Source organism: Corvus hawaiiensis, chromosome 8, assembly GCF_020740725.1.
Source record: "Corvus hawaiiensis isolate bCorHaw1 chromosome 8, bCorHaw1.pri.cur, whole genome shotgun sequence".
NCBI lineage: Eukaryota > Metazoa > Chordata > Aves > Passeriformes > Corvidae > Corvus > Corvus hawaiiensis.
Window position 1 is genome coordinate 26,615,570 of NC_063220.1, and position 20,281 is coordinate 26,635,850.

The 20,281-nt window shown below is 38.3% G+C and overlaps 1 protein-coding gene across 1 annotated transcript in view; it reads left to right on the forward strand.

Moving 5' to 3' along the window:
- SH2D4B (SH2 domain containing 4B) overlaps positions 1-20,281 on the forward strand; it is a 67,909-nt gene that overhangs the window by 40,927 nt on the left and 6,701 nt on the right. The window contains exon 7 of the mRNA XM_048312065.1: positions 17,608-17,828. Coding sequence (XP_048168022.1) covers positions 17,608-17,828 — 221 coding nt within the window. The remainder of the gene's footprint in view (positions 1-17,607; positions 17,829-20,281) is intronic.

Here is a 20,281-nt window from a genome sequence, read left to right on the forward strand (position 1 = left end):
TCACAGTGGTGCTGCAGGATGAATGAGAGCCCCCTGGTGTATTATACAGAGGGGTTGCTAAACTCTCTGTGTGGCTGGAAAATCTGTCTTGCAGTTGAAGGACTGAGGATAGGCTCATGTTGGGTTTGTACCATTGCATTTAAATAGTAACAATATTGTAATTTTACTTTATTATAAAGCAGTAATTTTTATAACCTACACATAGAGGTTTTCTTGGGGCACCAAATATGAACCAGTCCTTGCAGTTTTATAGATATTCTCTATGTGGGTGGATATAAGCATGAGAAATGTTATTAGAGTCATGATAATCTGTTTACTTGCTGTGGAACATTATTTTTCTGTATTTCCTGAACATATTCCTATCAAAAATTTGCCGTAAATGCTCTGATAGTATTTTTCAAAGATCTCACAGTATTTGGAGTTAAGTTTTGAGGTTCTGTGGTGGATTCTGGTACTTTATTGTTGTCTCAACTCAAGCCAGACCCATAACATAACAGAACCCAAATGATTCCTCAGCTTCAATTCAGCTCTCAGCTTCTTTTATAAGTAAAGGGAGGTGTTTTGCTCTTTTCTGAGAAATAAGATGATCCTTCACACACTAATTCATTCTACTTAGGTCATAGTGATTGTTTCAGTCTGTCAGTTCCTTTGAAGGCTTTGGAATTGTTTTTCTTATGCCATTAGAGCTCCAAAGTGTCTACACAGGCAGGTTATTAGCAAACAAAATAAATGTTTTAGACTCATGGCTCCCGTTGGAAGGGAGCAAAGTATCAAAGTGAGGTAATGTGAGCTGTAACATGCTGCAAGGAGAAAGGAAGCACGAAAGAACATCAGGGAAATCGTAGAATGAGGCAATTGAATAATTAATGTAAATAGGCTAATTGGTAATGTGAAATGAGCTTTCTTATTCTTTTACAATACATTGTCCTTCTTGACTGCTTTTTAACTGGAAGCTGTATTCTAAAGATTTGGCATGTTCTGAAGATAGAAGGCAGCAGTTTTTCTTAGCAGGTATGGTAGATGTTAAAAATGAGAGATAATCAAGAACATGTGATCCCAAAGGGGAAACAGGTGTGGTGTGTTAACAGTTTCATGGACACAAACATGTCAGGAACAGAGCCTATACAGTGCAGGGCTAGTTAAAACTAATAATTTTTTTAAAAGTCTTTTCAAGTTTGTGTCAGGCGGTTCTTTGCATTTGTGAAGAATATTCAGCAACTTTTTCAGAGAGTTTACTCCCAGGTGGATTTACTGAAAAAATATTGAAAATCAAATTGCTTTGCATTCTGAAGACTTCTTGCCCCCTTTATTTAAAACACTTTTAAGATTTTCTTCTCTATCTGCTACTATTAGAGCAGCCATTGTGAGCAGTTATGATTTTGTTTAGTAAGCCATCATGGTAGCTTACTGTATTTACCTGTAATTTTTCATTACCATTCTTTCTCCATTTTGAACTGGTCTGCGTGTGAGTACATTTCTCTATTACTGCAGCTCCTTCAGGCTTTATCACATTACAAAAAAACAAAAAGGAGAGGTGTGTGGACAGAAAGCTCTGCTATTACTGCTTGGAAATGAAGAATCATTTATGAAAACCATGTGATATAAGAGGAAGAGTTATTTGGAAGAACTCATATGTAGAGATATAAAAGTGACACTTTTACACAAAATAAGGAGTGTTGCATACAAGTAAAAAGCCCAGACATCTACAAAGGTTGTTTATGGTAAGACTGAAAGAAATCGTAGTGATTGTTGATGGTGACCAAAGCAAATGCAGAAAGCCTTGTTCCTCTGTCCAGCAGCCTGAATCTGAGCAGTGGTGCCCTTTTACATGCACTGAAGTCTGGTCCTTACCTGCTGGACCATGCTTTCTCTTTCCAGTGGCATTGTGTATGTGCGAGTTGGAGTTTATCCGTGCACAAGGCGTGCTTAGCTGTCAGTCACTACCAGCACAAGACATTCAGCTCATACTGTGCATCTTTAAATGCTGTATCTGTTTGTTTCCTGATCGCCCCCTCTAGCATATGACAGGCATCCTGTCTAGAACCTTGCTAGTCCTGGATGAATTGCTCATATCCTGCTTATTGTTAGTCTATATCTAAGTGCTTATCAGCCATGCCTCCAGCTCTTGTTCCTTTGCCTGCACACTTGCAAGAATGTGCTTTCCATTTCACAGGCTTCAGCTTACGATAGACTAAATTATATTTATTATTTTATCTATTTGAAGCCCAGAAAGCACTTGCAGAGCCAAGGTCAGTAAATTTCCCTGGTTTCCCAGCAGCTGGACACCTTATTGGTCTTTCTTCTTGCTCTGCTAAGTATTGAACCTGCAGTCCTATTGATCCAGCCTCAAGGGAAAAGATTACAAGTTAGTAGTTTGACAGCTCCTTTGAAGCAATACTATTTTCCTGCTAAGCAAAGACAGCTCTCTCAAGGAGGGTGCCAGCAGGTATTGTGTGTAGTCATGCAGGGGGGAAAGTGTGGGGCTGTGTGAAGTGCTGTTGCTGGTTTAGCTTAATTCCAGTTCACCCAGTTAGGAGCAGATCCTGACACTTAAACTGCTTTCCCCACAGGAGGTAAACAGTAGGAGATGGTAGAAAAACAAAGGGAAGAGATTTCTGTGACTGCAGGCAACTAACCTGTGTGTGTCACTGCACCATGTGCTGCTGGCATGGAGGCAGAATGGAGTGGGGTGTGGGAAACAGAAATTTGTCTTTACCCTTGCAAACATTAAGGGGATGACAGCTGCCTCCCCTTTTCAATTTCAGAAAGGTCAGTTCTTCCTTCTTCTCCTGGCCTTTCAGTGAATGGGACTGTCAAATCACAAATTCACGACTCTTTTGAAGAGGTAAAACTCCAAAAGAGCTGTGCAGCTTGGCATTGGCTCTGCTTCAAACCCTAGCTCTCTATCCAAGATTAACATCCATAATAAAATACACAGGAGTTCTTAGTCTACGATGGAGAGGACTGAGGTCTAAATTATATGTAATTCCGTGGAACTTTCTGCCACTGCTGTTACCACTGCTTCTCACAATTAAACACAGCATGGATCTTTCATGAGTGCATATGGCTATTATAAATTCATTCCAATATGCTTGATGAAAGGAATCTTTTTGACTTGAAGTGTGCTATAAACACTTATAGATATTCAATCCAAACTACAAGAAAGTAGTCGTTCATTAGTCATGGGACAGAACTCCCTCTCCTATTTTCTCTCGTAACCACGCTACTGTTTACAGGGTGGGGACAGACGCTTTGAGAACTGAGGAGGTGGTAGGAACAAATTATTCTGCACAGTTGCTGTATGAGATCAGTTCCTTTTATCATGTTTCATTTGTGAAATTTAGCATAAATGAAAGACTCTTAATTCCAGACTTTGTATTCAAAAATTAAGTAAAAATTTGTGTCTACTTCTGTTTATAACTTTTTCAGAAGTTGAGATGGAGTTGGTTCCTTCATTAAAGTAATTTCTGTTTCCAAGTAGTGGCTTCAAACACCCCTTTCAGATTATCCTGCTGTGAGCTGCTAGCTCACTTACCTTAGTTCAACTGCTGGTAGGAAATGAGGCAATTTAGTGCCTGATTTTTAGTGGCTTAACTGAGAACTGTGTCAGACCCCAGAGGATGTCCAGAACTGGATCACTGTCAGAGCTGCACATGGTTATTACACTGCCACTCGTTAGGTGTGAAGTTTTTACTATCCCAATGTTGTTCTCATTTGACTTTCAACAGTGCTCCAGTGTCTGGTTCACTTTATTGAGTGATTAAAGGTAATTTTTTCCCCTGAGGAGCAGTACACAAAATCAATGTGCAAGAATGCTGCAAGCAGCTAGAAAGCACTGTAATTAACAAAGTTAGCCTAAAGTTCCCAAATGTAGCCAAGTGTGTGAGAAGAAAAATTAGTTATCAATAATATCCCTAGATTTACTTTTCTTTGAACTAGATAAAGAAGTACAGTTTCTTAAGTAGTTACAGAAAATGCTTTGTAGAAATCTATCTGGAACTGCTGCTTTAATTTGAATATGGGAAAATACTCCAGGTATACCACGATTTAAATTCATATCCCTTAAGCTCTAATAATTACTTGATTTAAAAAAACATGTAGAAAGATTTCTTATGAGCTCAGTAATGTCATCTGGAAGCTTCTCACAGATGAAAATAGATTTCAAATTTCCGACTGCTAATGTACCTAAAAAATATATGTGTTCTTAAACTTTACACAAAGGGAATATATTTAAGGAAGTAAACATTCTCCTTCACCTGAGAGAAAAGTGTGAAAAGCAAAGAACACAGTACATTTTCTGCCTAGTTATCTGTTGAAACATTCAGCTGTAAAATTTGAATTTGCCAGGGCTCCATGTCAACTGTGACTTTTGCTTTTCTCCTTCTTTAGAGTGAACTCTGCTGACACTGTGATTTACAGTAGCACAGTTGTCATTTAGGTTTCTGGAAAATGTGTCTTGACAGCTTCTTCAACACCCATGAGATCATAGTGTTCTAGGTGAGCTGTAAGATATATGTGCTTCATGCATCATGAGCATGCGTATGTGTTTATATATGTCAGAATTTTGTACCTTTGGATCTATTAATTTAATTATAGAACAGAGAAGGGTTCATCAGTCATTTTTGATTGTGGCCTGTATTTTTATTAAAAACTGAGGGCTTCCTTATTAGTTAAGAGCAAACTGAGAATGCTTTCCACTGCTTTTCAATTCTGTCTAATTCAAGGTCAAGAACACTATCATTAAAGCCTCCTGGAAAGTTTCCTTGCCTCGTTCTCACAAATTGCTGTGGTGATTGCAGAGCCAGTTGCACCATGTGACTGCCTTTATCAGCTGGGTATCAGGGTATTCACGAGGGCGTGTCAGAGTGGCTGTAAACTGTGGGCCAAATCTGTGGCCATAGTCTGGGTTCTTCCTGAAATGAAGAGTTTCACCTGGGAGCATGCAGCAGCCCTTGGCTGTGTCCTAAGGCACTCAGAAACATAACACATGGAGGAAGGGCCCCAGGATCTAAAAGCCAACTCCTGCTGCTGGAGGTTAGAGGTCTGAAGAATCTTGTTGGATGCAATGAAGAATCAAAAAAACCTAACTTCCATGTAGTCAGATGAAACCATAGTTACATCAATACAAATCAGTATCAATATGGAAAGGCCAGTGGAAAACATTAGCAGCTCTAGCAAATTAGCAGCTTGTCAGAGGCTGTAGTGTAGTATTTTGTTTACTACCATGTAACTCAATTATCTTCTAGACATTTCAGCCTCTGTTCATTGGGCAACTGCTTTTACAGTTAGACCACTAAATTGATGATGTTTTATTCATAATGCATTCCCAGTGTACTGAATGGTAAATCAATATTAGTATAAATAAAGCCATTTAAACTAGCAATGTAGCAGGAAGGCTCCCAAAGAAGGCTCTGAACATTCATAATGCCCAAAACGTCAGCCTCAGTGTTGGTAACCTGTAGAATAACAAAACCTTTCCTACCCAGCCATGTACTCTGTGTTACACGATTCAAGACAGTTGTTCACAGAAATCTAACATTTGAATAAACCTTACTAAGCGTGGATGTTTGTGGAGAGCTTTGAGTTTCAGTTTACACACAAGCAGATTTTGAATACCTAAGAGTCATCACTCATGTCAACATTTTACTTCACTCTTTCATTGAAGTAATTGTGAAGCTTGTTTGTTTCAGGTAGAACTGCAGATTAATTGCCTTTATGGAAAGTAATTTAAATATTCATTCAGAGATGCATCATACAGAAAATTATTTGAATCCATCTGCTCGTCTAAAGCCAGTGCAGTTGTCTTCCTTTTTATAAACACCAACACGATAATTGTTCTTCAGATGTTCTAAAATGTGCCTTCATTCAGTACATCCCATTTATTTTTTTAAAGATTTTTTCTAAATAGGACTAGGATATATTTCCTGTTTGCCTGAAGCTATAGTCTATATTTTGGTTGTGTTGTTACACCCAAGTAAAACATGTGAAACCTCTAATAAAGACAGTGAGTTCAGTTTCTAAGTCCAAATTTGAAGTGTTGGGATTTATCTTAATTCAACAAAATCATGAAAAACTGAAATATGTATTGAAAGTATTCTTAAACATACTTTGTTTTTATAATGAAAACATTATATTGCTTTTATACCAGACATATTGAAAAGCTTTATAACAATGTGAAGAAGGAAAGAATGCGTGGGAATTACCTTTTTCTAAAATTACTTTCCTATTTTTCTAGAGATGAGCTCGACAAAGTGGCACTGTTGTTTTTCTCTGAGTTCTAACCACTGGGAATTGCAGGCTTTTTATAATTTGGCTCATAACTAATGCATTGTTTTTCCCTCCAGTTTTTGGTGGTTGGTTTTTTTCGTGGTTGGTTTTTGTTTGTTTTGTTGCTGTTGGATTTTTTTATGCTTCGAGGAGATGCTGTGATAAAGGCAGGAATACCCATAAAATGTGGTGTTAGAGATACATCTGCTTTGCTTTTGTTTGCCTTCTTATAGTTTGTGTCATGTGGCCGCCATGATTTCAGAATATTCTTGTCCATTTTGCTGCTTTTCACTTGGCTTGATTAAATTTGCTGGTAGCTTCCTATTACCTAAGCAATTCATTCCTTTTCTGCATTTAGTAAATCCAGTTACCCTTCTTCCCAGCCATTTACAGCTATGGCAATAGTGGCTCAGGGAGCTGCACTAGGTCTTAATGTTGCTGTCTTACTCATTCATTTTGATAGGAAATCAGAGCATGTTACAATTCTAAGTAATTGTTTGCTATTATTATTAGAAAGCTTTTGGCAGCTGATTGTCTCAGTCCAGTCTGTGTGAACACGGGCCTGATTTTTTAATTTCTCTGTATTTTCTGTACGTAATTACATGATGGAAAAATGGGTATAGTGGGTCAAAAACTGCCCCAGAATGAATGGCTGCACAATATACGAGGCAAAATCTAATCAGGCCCTAACTGTTTTGCCAGAGTTTATGCTGATTTATTATATGATTTATTCAGTATACTGTCAGTCACAGTGTAGATATTAAGAAACTCATGGGCACAGAATTAAATCCCATTTTCCTCTACAAGTGGTATATTCATGAGCACACAAATGGTGGGGTAATGCCCTGCTTTTGGCTGGGAAAAACTTCATTTTTCCTTGGCCCACAGCAGCCATTTTTAATGAATGTTCATTATTTACTGTCTCCTATACATCCATAAATATGGCCATATTTTTAGAACAGGTTACACAAAGGATCCAGTCTGCATTGCAAACTTAAATGTTCATGTGCCTAAGCAGCCAAGTATTCACAATTCAGAAGCATCAAAACTAATTTGCGTATCAATACTGAAAGACTGTGAATGAAAAAATATATATTTGGGTTTAGTATATAGTATTTTTCTTATGTCAAAATTATTTGAAGACAAAAAGAAACATCTTACTTGTTAAGAAACATCAGGATAATAAAATGTGTGGTGCAGAAACAGAACCTGGTGCTAAAAGAAGTAAATATATGCATATATATTAGCATTTAATTTTTAAAATAGTGATTATGGATTTGCATGTCCTGTGAAGTATTCCACACTTCAGTCAGTAATGCTTATTTCAGAGATAGTAAAACATGTAGCTGTTTTAAGAGGCTGCAGAGTTGAAGTTTTGTGCTTGACTTGTCTTTCTGGTTGAGATTAAACACCTGGAGATTTGCAAGTACAAGTATTTCTTCTGACACTGTTTTTAAAAGAAAATCCTGGTGGTTAAATGTGCATATAGGCTTGAGAGAAGGAAGTGGCTGCAAGTTAATAAAAATTTGAGGAGATGTGTTTTTTTCAAAAACAGTCCCTGAGACTGACAGTAGTTTTAACGCTTGCAATTTTTCACCCTTGTCTTCCACTTGCAGGAAGTGGGAAAGGGTAACATTTCCATGCACTGAGTGAGCAGTGGGTAGAGATCCAAAAGCAGCTTGCACAGCAAGTCAGAGAACTGGCACTCACTTCTGATTGTAAAGCCTTCAGAGGGTGAAGTGTTCAGTGACTGCTGATTTTGAATTGCAAATAATTTCTGCTTTTATAGATTTCCTTAAATTATTTTTTAAAGGAGTCTTTGATTCCAGAAAGAATTACCCCCAGCTTCACAAACTTTCCTCAGTCTCTGTGTGTTCAAAACTGTACCTCCCACGTCCCCTCCAGCAACTGCCCATCAGCCAGTAATGGGCTCTTTGGGATCTCTGCAGGAAGGTCATCCCAGCCAGGGCTATTTAGCAGCAGTGCTGTTCCATGCACTGTCTTTGGTCCTTGGTCTGTCTTTGGTCTTTGGTCCATGTATACCCCCTGGAGTTCCACCTGGCAGTGTTGCCTTGGAATGAGTTGTACAAAGCCAGGAAGGTTCTACTAAGAGACTACTTCTTCTACTCTGCCTATTTGCAGATGTCCAAAGTAAACAAGAATCTCACTGTGGGCTTTGTTTTGTTTTGTGCAGTTGGTTTGGTAAAAGCTCATCTTCCATGTTTGCTCATGTCTGTTTCCCTCAGAAGTATTTAGGAGAAACAAGAGCCTAATGATGGCTGGAGTTGTGAAAACATAAATAGATCCCAGGAGAGCTTTTCCTCTCCCCTCCTCTCCTTTCACGTATTAACTTTCTCATCTTTTTCCTTGCTTTAGATCTAATTTGCGTACTAGAAGGGTTTTCTCTCTCAAATTCAGTAAAATTTCCGAATTTAGATGAGAAGTAACAAGGTGAGTAATGTAAACAAGTGAAGTGCTTGCAAAAGACACCCACAAAGTAGAATTTCCCATTTATTGCTTGCAAGACCAAGACTGAATGAATGTAAACATTTTGTCTGACTGGAGAAAGGATGATGAATACTGCCCACTAACCTTCTAAAAAAAACTGTCACACTTTTCCATTTACACACAAAACACAGTATCAGTGACTATTGTACCAGAACAGATGTGTTTTAATTTGCTGAGCCAGGATCAGAGCATAAATCAGTTTCTTTGCTCTGTGTTTATTACACCACTGTACAATTTCTAGCCCTGTCAGGCTTTAGTGAGATATTGCTGTGTGCTTTACTGATTAAACAAATTTTCATGTTTCAGTAGATAAAACAAGGCCTTAATATCTGCTCTGCATGTGTCACATCAGAGAAGTTTATTGATGGCCTGTATAGTTTTCTTTTTTGTACATAATAGAAATAAAAATTTGATCTCATCTGTATTGTAAGGAGGCGAATGCATCCTACAGGAGTGATATTTGCAACAAAGTTCCCTACTTGGATTAGTATACTGATATTTTCTCAAGTTTGGAGACATCCTCATGCATATATTTATTTTCCATGCTCCTTGCAGGAAATGTCAGGTATCTATAAGAGAGTCTAGAACGTTTATATAGGCCTAAAGTATTTACTGATTTAAAAACCCAACAAACCAAAAGCAAAACCAAACACGCAACCTTCCAGTTGTTGATCTCCCATTGAGTTCACTAGAACATTGAGGCTTCTGACTTTGAAACACAGCTGTGTTCCAACAGTGAAAACAGTACAAAATGAAATTTTCTTGACTCATAATTTCTGACAATTTACTGATCATACACAGTAAGCTACACACAGGAACTTAGTTTGAGAAACCACTGAAAATGGAACAGATAACTGTTCTATCTTTTAATGTAAGGTTTTTTTCAGAAGCTATTTAGACAAGAAGAGAAAACTCACAAAAATTAAAGAGTAATAGCAGAGATTTAATGCAGGGATTTCAGGTCAGAAGAGCCTCCATCTAAAGAAAAAATAAATACATATATATGACATAAAAGGTTAAAGGTATTCTGTGCTATATTTTCTCTTCTGATACGTGGCAATAACGTACAAAGAGAAGAGAGAGGTTAAATTGTTTTCCCCCCAGCTAATGCATTCTACAGGCTGTTCTGAAAAGAAGGAAGGAAACCAGCCACACAGGCTTTGAGGAGATATTAACAGAAAAATTTACAGCTCTATTATACAGTGGTATATTCAGACAAGTAATGCCAACACCTATCTTTCCTGTGCTGCACTGCTTGCTAGTGAATAAGGTGTAAATGTTTTGACAGTGGGCATAAAGGGTTTTTACGGTATTTTATAGTTGGATGTAGAATGAACTCTGAAGGAGACAATTAAGAGGTATATTTTCATGAAGTGCATAGGGAATTAACTATGAGCCACCCTGGCAACAAGGAATGTAACACACCTGATTTTCTGTAAACCTGAAGAAAAATACCCATTATTACTGCGTTATTCATTTAGATGGGATTTTTTAAGATTCTCAGGGGAGTAAGGCACCCATTTCTTTCAGAATTTCCGTAGGTTTTTAATTGCTTTAGAAAATCTTATTCTTAGGGAATTACGAAATCTCCTGAGGACTTAGTTTGCTTTATTCAGAGAGCTGAATCCACATTAGAAAAAATAAAACCCAAACCAACCAAGTAAAAAGACCCCACCCAAACAAAATGAGGCCTATATATTTTTACCTGTGATACTTTTCCTTGAATTTCTCCTGTGTATAGAGACTCAAGACAATCCTATGCACCAAGTAATTCTTCAAGGAGAGCTCGTTTAGGGCGTGATGGATTATCAGTGTGCCTCATCTTTGCCTAAAGGGATCTCTTGCCATCAGAAATACATTATTCCTCTGGGCCTTGGTTTCCTATACATGCCTGTGCATAGCCCAGGGCACGCTTCCTATACTGAGCCAGGCACACTGGGGAGATGGCTGAGTCTCACTGATGTGTTGCTTCCCAATCCTGCCTATGCCTTAACTGTGCCAGGATGGTTACAAAGGAAAAGAGTGGTGAGGAATGGCTAATGGGCTTCTGCTCACCTTTCCCCAGCACAGATTTATCTCCATCTGAGGTATGGTACTGCATGCTCAACTCCTGAAATTGTGCAGAAGAGGTGGTGAATGTGGAGCAAAGAAAATTTGCTCCAGAGTTTCACTAAGCAGCCTTGCTTAGCTTTGCTTCTGTAGCTCAGAGGAAGCTGGCCCCATGCTGGCCCCTGAGCACTGACATAACTCGTATGTGAGTATATTTCAAAAGTGCATTTTACCTGTTGATTTCTAGATACATCCCAGCTTTGTCTCTCAGTGCAGTTCTGTGGAGGCAGGAAGGTTTTATGTACACATATTTTAGGTTTTGCTTTTTGTGATCTATTGCACGTATTTTCTCTATTATCAGTGTCTTTAAATATTGCTGGTTACTAGGACTTAGACTGCCAACCTGCAGCACAGCATGAAATATCTACATTCTTACTAGCTGTAAATAGGAATTCAGCACCCCTTGGCTCTTGGGCTCTTGCCACCACACTTCTGGCCAGATTTTGGAAAACAAAAAACCAAAAAAAACCCCAAAACAGCAAAAAAAACACAATTCCCCCTTAATCGCAACAAACGTACCTGTCATTGTGCTGGGTTTTTGTTTGAGTTTTTATTGAATTTTTGTTGTTTTGTTGTTTGTTTTGTTTTTTCTAAACCTGGCCATTTATTTCAATGTCTAAATGGGAACAGAACTCTTTTGAAGATCTAGTCCCATGTGAGTTTGTTCTGCCTTAACAGCAGATGGTGAATAGCTTCAACAGCTTTGTTTCCATTACCAGATGTCTTTGATTTACTCCCTTGCTTTGCTTTTTAGCCTTTATTGCTTCTATTCTGAAATAGCAGAGGCAGAGCTATTGTTATGTCTCAGCTATAGCTTTTCTCACACAATACTATTGATCTCTTCTTTCACTATTTGTTTTGTGGCATTATTCAAAAAAGTACTGTGACTAAAAGGAAGGAGGGTGAAACCTCTTTAATAGTAGCGCACTGTAAGATCTTATTGCTGCAAATATTTGTGCACTTATTTAATTGTGCATGCTACTCCTGCTGGAAGCACCAGAGAAGTGACGATGTATGACTTAACTATGTTTGTTATTTTTTGACTATTTCAGTCGCAGAGCAGTCCAGAAACCACCATTCTGATAGCAGCGTGCTTTAAATTCTGTGTGACATTGGCAGTCTCAAGGATGACATAAAGTATTCAGTCTAGACATCACCCTGCTGTAGATTAATTGTGTCCTTCCCAATGAACAACCAGAACTGTGGTCACTCAGTTTGAGTCCACATATAGACTTGCACGTGTGGGAGAGAACTGGAAAAGTCAACCTGAGGAAACTTGCTTTGAGTGATGCTTTTCCTGGAGAGTATAAACCATAGCTGTTCTAGTTCTTGCACTGCAGGGAAGTCATTACATCATCTTCCCTGCTTTTATGCTTTTGATCTTTCTGAGTGGTTGAAGGAGCTGGGTTTTTCACCTTCTCCCAGACCAGAGAGGGTTGCTGGTGTCATACATTCGAGTGTTTGTTTTAAGCCTTTACTATCCCAGCTTATTATGGGATCTCAAAAAGGTCAGGTCTATTTTAAACTTTAGTTCCCCAGCTTCAGTTTTCATCTTACACATGAGGAGCCAACACAAGCTATCTTCATCTTCCGTGAGCTATGGAAGCTCTGCCCCCCTCCACGAGGTTCATAGAGTGTTCTCAGAAGCTGCTCCTGCTCCTCCTGGCAGTGGCTTATGTTAGTGCTGCTGTGTGACACAGCCTCTCAGCTCCTCCAAAACCAGACTGGCTGCACTTGGATCAATCCTTTCTGAACTTCTGATTACTTTTCTGATTATTTATTTCAAAACTGATTGCCTTTGTTCAGATTTTGGCCCCAAGTAGGTTTGATATTTACTTCCAACTGCATGATTTTTTAAATTAAAATGAAGTGGGGGAAAAAAACCTATGATGTATTTTCTTCTCATCAAACCAGAACGTTTCTGTTTTGATTCAAATGACCAAGACCCTAAAATTGGTTTAATAAAAAGTTATTTTCAAGCTTCTATAGTGGTTTTTTTACCTGAAATTTATTTAAGCCTTTTTTTTTTTCTTTTTTCTTTTTTTTTCTTTTTTTTTCTTTTTTTTTGGTTTGGTTTGTTTCATTGTGAGGTGTAATCCAACTTTTGACTTTCAAATTTAAGTCTTGAAGAGAAAAGTTGATTTGGAAATTTTTGGTAAATTTTCTCTTTTGCCATTGGGGAATTTCTTATTCTAAATGCTATATTTAGAGTAGTATGTCTGCCTAGCTCAGTTTTTCAGTTCAAAAAAATGGGAGGGGTTGGCTGATGCTTAGCAAACTGATCCTTCCCTCTTATGGCCATTTTATCACTATCTTTCCAAGTACTGATTAGATCTGCCTGTATAATTGAACAAATATAGTCCTTTACATTATTCAGGAGTTATCTGCTAATTCCTCATAATTCCTTGTGTTTACTCATTTATTTATTGTTTACACTTGCTCTCGGTGTAATGTGTTTTTATGACCTTTAGCGTGTGAATCATTCGTGTAATGATTGCCAGGCATATTTGTATTCATTTGGGCTTTGATCTAATCCTATTGAAAACAAAGGAGATACTGGTATTGGCTTCTCTCTGTTTTGGATCCTGATTAGTGACCTACATCACCCTGGTTAGATGTCTTAAGTTGTATGAACAGGATGAATCTCTTTCTTCTGCATTGATTATGTGTGAATATTCATAATTGTTCATCAAATCAATTTTGCACGAAATAGAAGGCTTTTCATAATGGTCGTGAAAGCACTTTGGCATGAATGCTTTCATTACATTGTTCACATTTATTCATGCCAGTGTTTGTAACACTTTTTCGGAGTAAGACCTCATGCACTGGAGTGTTTGAGATCAAGCTAATGGAAAAATATGAAAAGAGAAAGCATTGGCTGAGCAAATAGCTTCTGTTGCAGAAGGGTAAATGAAAGCTTCTGGGCTGTGTTTGCACCTGCTGTCCCTCTAATCTTAGCTGGCCTCTTGGCATATACAAATATATTATAATATGAATATATTATAAAATGTATATAATATTTGTATTATATATATATTTATAGATTAAAAATATATTTGCCATTAAAGGCTGAATTATCTTTTTATATAGACATGACTATCACATGTGGTACTTCAGACCCTTCCTTTTACAAGCAAGGATATGACGTAACTTTATCTGTATAATAAAGAAAAAATAATTCTAGAGTTCTAGTCATAGTGTGCCTTGTTGGCAGAGTCCATCAGCCTTTCTAGTTTGGATTCACGCTTGGTATGGAATTCTTGTAACAAATATACATGTATTTCATCTCCTGAGTTTCATTCAAGGATGTATGTAGGATAATCCTGAGAGCAGAGTGGGAAGCTGAGGGGTCATTGCAGAATATTGCAGAATAGCACTTTCTGCTGTTGAGGCTCTTGTAAACTTGGAAGGCAGCATTAGGATTTCTTAGCTGGGCTCACTAAATTAATAATGAACACATCACTTCTTGCATGAGCTTAATATACCCTAAATGTTAGGATGTTCTTTTTCCTTTTTGAAAGATCAGTGGCAGTAAAAAGAACATAATTACAAAAAAATTTTAAGACTTGCCTATCATCTACAAATTGTCATTACAGGCCCTGTATTTTAAAAAATGAAGCTGTTAGTTAGGAATATGTCAGTTGATGATGAATATTCTATGATTTGAAATAACTGTCTTTGAAAATGTTATTCTCTTGCTAAGAATCCAAGATGTTAATATCTGTAAGCATTGCAAAACTGGACTCTTTTTTCCCTTTCTTAAATCTTTTTAGGAGATTAGCAAGAGTGAGAGTGAGGGGAAAATTAGTTTTCAAAGCATCAGTGGTTTCTATTCAAGATAATATTTACAATTAATACCCTAACTAGCACAAACAAGAGCGTCTGTGATTCTATACCTCTTACTGGAGCCTTGGGAAACCAAAGTTTCTTGACTTTAGTTAAAACAATTTTAAATGTAGGGGTTTCACAGATGTCTATCTCTCTACAGCCATCTCAGGAGAGAGTAGTGCCACTGTTTTTCCAGTTGTCTTGAGAATATAATGTTTTTAAATAACATTTGTTTTTAAACAAATATTTGTTTAAAATTTATTTTTACAGTAATTTGTATATTATTTTAAAAACATTATTTGGATAATGTTTTTAAAGGGTAGAGGGAGACTTTCATTGCTGTTATAACCACACACTGAAGAATTGAACCAGAGAAAAATAAAATAACTGGCAGGAAAAGAAAGGGAGGAGCTGGTGGGCAGAGATGGTTTCTTGTGAGCTTTTAACTGAATCAGGAGAGTGAAAGGGAAGAAAATGGCTGGCTGATAATTTATTACACCATCTTTAGCAGAAGAGAGAATTGAAACAAAAAAGGAACTTGGCTGTGAGCGATGTAGCATTTCTCACTTACTCAATGATATGGAGTGCCCAGAACAAAAATAAGGTCTGGCAAAGAAGATGGCATTGTGTGGAAGCTTCCAGTGTTTCAGCTCCACAGAGCAGGGGAAGAGATTGCCATTAAACTAATCAATGCTAAATGAATTTCATGTTATATGCCTGATAGCGATTCAAACCCTAGAAATATCCTAATAGTGTTCACTGTATAATACAACCCCTCTTTTTTTACAACTGTCTCTGTTTTACAAATCCTCTGTTGAGGCTGAATTGTCTAGGCCACCTCATCCCCTGTCAGGGCTGCATAACAGTTCTGGCACTGTAGTGCCAGAAGAGGTTGTGACAGCACCTAGTTCCTATCTCAAAAGTTTTCTGCATGCCTTCAATCTAGAATTACAGTATAAATACTTATCTTTTGTAATTAATGTAGCATTTGCTGGTTATGGCACTGTTTATCCTTTCCTGTCATTAAATGCTCTGAACTTGGTAGTGTGGCTCATCTACGTTTATTTCCAGCAGAGATTTGTCAAGGCAGTAGCCATCATAATCACTAATAAAATTTTCATGTATATTTAAATTAGGGCAGCTTGAGAGAAGACTGGTTTAACAGATAATGTGATTTCAGAATCATTTTTTGTGTAATTCTTGGGTACCTGGTATTGGGATGTGCTGGAACAGCTTCCCATAATACACTATATCATATGGATTCATATTGGTGCTATCTTTTTATCTGAACAGAGTTCAAAAATTTTTAATAATTCATCTTGGAATACCTCCAATAAAACTATTTCTAATTTTGAAAAGTGCATCAATGGACACTATTGCCAAGCAGTTACTTGCTGTTTTTAAACAAATGCTTATGTTTGCATGTTTACTGCCTGTTTTTCATATCTGGTGCAAAGATGATGCAATATCCTTCATAAAAGAGAAATGTATGTCATTCAGCAGACTATATATGTGTGTTTCTTCCTAGTTACTGAGGGTATTCGCGTAGGGACCTGTGAGCCCCATAGACATTGAGCCCTTCATCACTGTACCAAGTAAAACTGCAAAAGAAATTCATATTCTCAAAGTAGACAAAAAAATGAAGGAAGGATATGCTTTTCTACCTTTCTTAATATCACACAGTGCTTGCTTTTGTACCCAGATCTCCTCAGTCCCTTCCTATGTCTCCCTGAGGCATAATTTTCCTCAAGGACTTAATTAGAGCATTCCAAACTTTCAGGTAAGCCCTTCTTTGTACAAACCGATAATCCCTGAACTACGTTTATTATTACACTAAAACAGTGTGGCTTTTCAGTACTTGGACTCCATGGAACTCTCACTAGGACATGTAGGATTCTACGATGACAAGCAGTTCCATTAAATATTACATGTATTGTTTGGAGAAAGTTATCCCCACAGAGAGTAACTTTGGAACATTCACATACATTATTTACTGACGTATGTGTCGTGTTCACGTTCCGAATGGCCTAATTCAACATCTGTTCCTGATGAGAGTGAGCATCTGGTGTTTCACAGATAATTGAGACATGAGCTGACTGTCCTCTAGGCTGGCCAGATAGACTGGAACCAGGTTCTCTGGGTGGATGGTAAGACCTGGTTCAGTGCCAGGTGCAATTCTGATCACACCTTTCTTGTGGGTTGGGCTCAGAATAGGGTTTGTGCATTATAACCTCTATGCAAGCAGAAGCACCAGCAACTTCAGTGTTGTGCCCTAGAATCAGAAAGAAAAAGAGAAATTAAGATTTTTCCAATACAAAATAATAAAATGGGAAAGTTCTTGAAACTCTACTCCTGTTAAACTTTTTCTTCCAGTTTACCTATATGCATCTATGGATATGTATGTATGTGGCTGTACAAAAGCAGAGAAATACTTCTTCTCCTGGCACTTGCTTTACATTCCTTCTTTAGGACCTATAAAACAATTATAATGCAACAGAGTCTACACAACTGCAATACAGTTGCAAATATCAGCAATGTATTGCAAATTCAAACTGCAATACTAGTCTGCTTAAATGATCACATGTCCAAAATTCTCTGGTTTGATAGGCCAGTTGCATTTATGCACTTCCTTTGAAAAAGCAGTAAGGGTGGGAAAAAGCAGGTCTTAATCATCAAATTAAAAAGCATATCCCAGCAGACTCCATCAAAACTCTTACAGCTATTGTTCAGAAGCAAACAGCATAAATATTGTCTCCATTGCTCCAACTCCTCCTAGAAACATTCCAGTCTTCAGCAGCTACACCATTATGATTTCACTTCTGTTCAGTATTTGTGGCATTTGATTGCCTCTGGCAGACCTGTTACCTGCATAACCATGGGGTTTTTCCTTGCCAGGGATTATCAGCCGTCAGGAAGCAGAGGAGTTGTTGATGAATAAATCTGAAGGCGCATTCCTGGTGCGAGTCAGTGAGAAAATCTGGGGCTACGCATTGTCCTACCGCCAGCAAAACGGGTTCAAGCACTTCCTGGTTGATGCTTCGGGGGATTTCTACAGCTTCCTGGGGGTCGATCCAAACCGACACCCAACACTCACAGATCTGATTGATTTTCACAAGGTAACACGTGCTAGGTGGAGATCAATAGCTGAGTGGAATGGATTAATAATTTAATGAGGAGCCATGTAATTTGAAACCACACTGGAAAATAGTAATGACCATAGTGGGGGAAAGAATATTGTACACTAAGCCTAGCTGTAACAGTCATACTTCTGTTGCAGTGAATCAGAAGGCTTTTCCCCTTCTTTCAAATGCTCCAGTGTGTACTTGTGTCCCCTTATACACTGTGTGCTCTCCTTGGCTACAAATGGACTAATAAGGGCTGACAGATGTAACGCTTTCTGAGCCTTTTTGCTGTGGAAAATTGGATTGGAAATACCATAGAAAGGTCTTTCAATGAAATTTCAGCCTTTTTCTACCTTTGATGTGAGGGCTGTAATGTGCAAAAGCAAGAGAGCGTGACCCTGTAGTAAAGAAGGGAACATAGAGGGGTTCTCTTTCAGGGGTGTGTTAAAGGTCGCTCCTTATTACCCAAAACAATCTTACAAGAGTCATTTACTATTTGCCTTTAGATGGGTTTGAATTACTTTAATTCTGTTTCTTGTTGCCAGACTGTAACTAAACAGTAGCACTGTTTCTGAAAGCATAGGTTGTTTTCATCATCTGGCATCTCTCCCTATCTTCATCAGTTTTAATTCTGCTTTTTTCTTAGCCACCCTTGTAATTCCTCTTTGTCCTCTCTTTCCTAGTTCCCCTTCCTATTTTATCCTTTTCTTACTCTTGTCTCAGAGTAACTGTATAAATTTTTTGCTCCTCCTTTTCTTCACAGATCTTCCTATTTTAAGTATTCAGTCTCAGCTTATTTTTCTTCTGAATTGCCTCTCTTTTAAATCTTGCTTTTATTTCACCTGTTTCACAACATCTTTTCGGTGTTGCCTTAGCGTCCCCTCGGAGATGACTATGACATTAAACATGCACAAATTGTATTTCCACATGGGGGGATGGTAGGTATCACATTTGACTAAAATATATGTCCTCCCTTAATTTAATGAAATTAAATTAAATTTGAGCTGCCTTGGAAGCCCAAATCCCTGACACTCTTCTTGTACAGAATATCCTCTTGGCCAGTTTGGATTAAACAACTGGGCTGTGTCCCCTCCTAGTTCTCCCTTATTCCCAGCCTACTCTGCCAGCAGGGCCTGAGTGGGAAAAAGAGAAAGCCTTCGTGCTGTGCAAGCACTGATCAGGAACAGCCAAAGCTGTAGTGTGTTATTAACACTGTTTCAGCCAAAACACAAGGTCACAATGGAGCACAGGCAGCTGTGAAGAAAGTTAGCTCCATCCCAGCCAGCCCCAGTGCACCTGGAGAGACTCTAACCAGGGTCTTGTCAGGGAAAAAAAGCAGACATGCAACCCCTCAAATTCAGATTATCAGGTGTTGGATGTAGGATGTACCTCTGGCTAATGTAGTATCCCCTCTGCTCCTGGTGATGGTGACAACCAATTCCAGCCCTCTCTGTTCCACCTTTGTTCCTATATTTTCATCACAGCTCATGGTTAGGCAATCACTGTATTAGGAACACATCTGTTTACAGTCAGCAGTAGAGCGCTTGTCAGAAGCAGAATGGCTTTTAGTTCCTGCCATTTTAGAAAAGAAAAAAGCTTGCTTAGGCATCCCATGATAAGAGTTAATAGCTGCCCCTGTAGTAAGCCTATCAGGGAAACGGGTCCACCTTTTAATGCCAACACACAGTTCTCTTTTCCCTGTCTAGCTAATACCTGTATTCAAACTGGTCTCTTTGGCAATCACTTCAGGAGGCATTTATCCTGTCGCGTGGTTTTCTTAGAGGCTTTTCTGCCTGCCTTCTCTGGTGAAGTACATTGTCAAGTGTCCCCAGGCCTCCTGGTAGCCCCAAGCAGTCTGTATGTGACTGGCTGGGCTGTGGGCACACTTTCCCTTGCAGATATTGCTATATTTTTTGGATAAGGTGCTGCTTTCCTCAGGACTATTTTTGGCAAGAGGGTACTTCCCCACCCCGAAGGTTGCATGGACTTTTCTTTGAGTGCCTTTTCACTTTGAATCAAAATTAGCAGGGCTGGCATAACTAATTTTTTACTTGCTTATACCTATTGTCTTCATTTTGTTTCATTTTGATTAAAAAAACCTAAGAGGCCACTCAAACAACTGAGCTGACAGACACAAGGGGGTGGTAACTGTTAGCTGGAAGAATAAAGCTTACAGAATATGGTGTGAATGGGCATCTTCTTTTTTCATTATTTGCATTTAAATACGGTGTGGAAAGTGGATGATTGCTAAATATTTGTATTTACTTCCTCGCAACCTTCTTGTCTAGTTGGCATGGTGGTGACTGACCAAAGGTTGAACTCAATGATCTTAGAGGTCTCTTCCAACCTAAATGATTCTGCAATTCTTTGATTCTGAAAATAATTTAATTTGTGTAGGAACTCTCTGAACTGATTCTCAGTCTTATGTAGTGATTGGGAGGGAACAA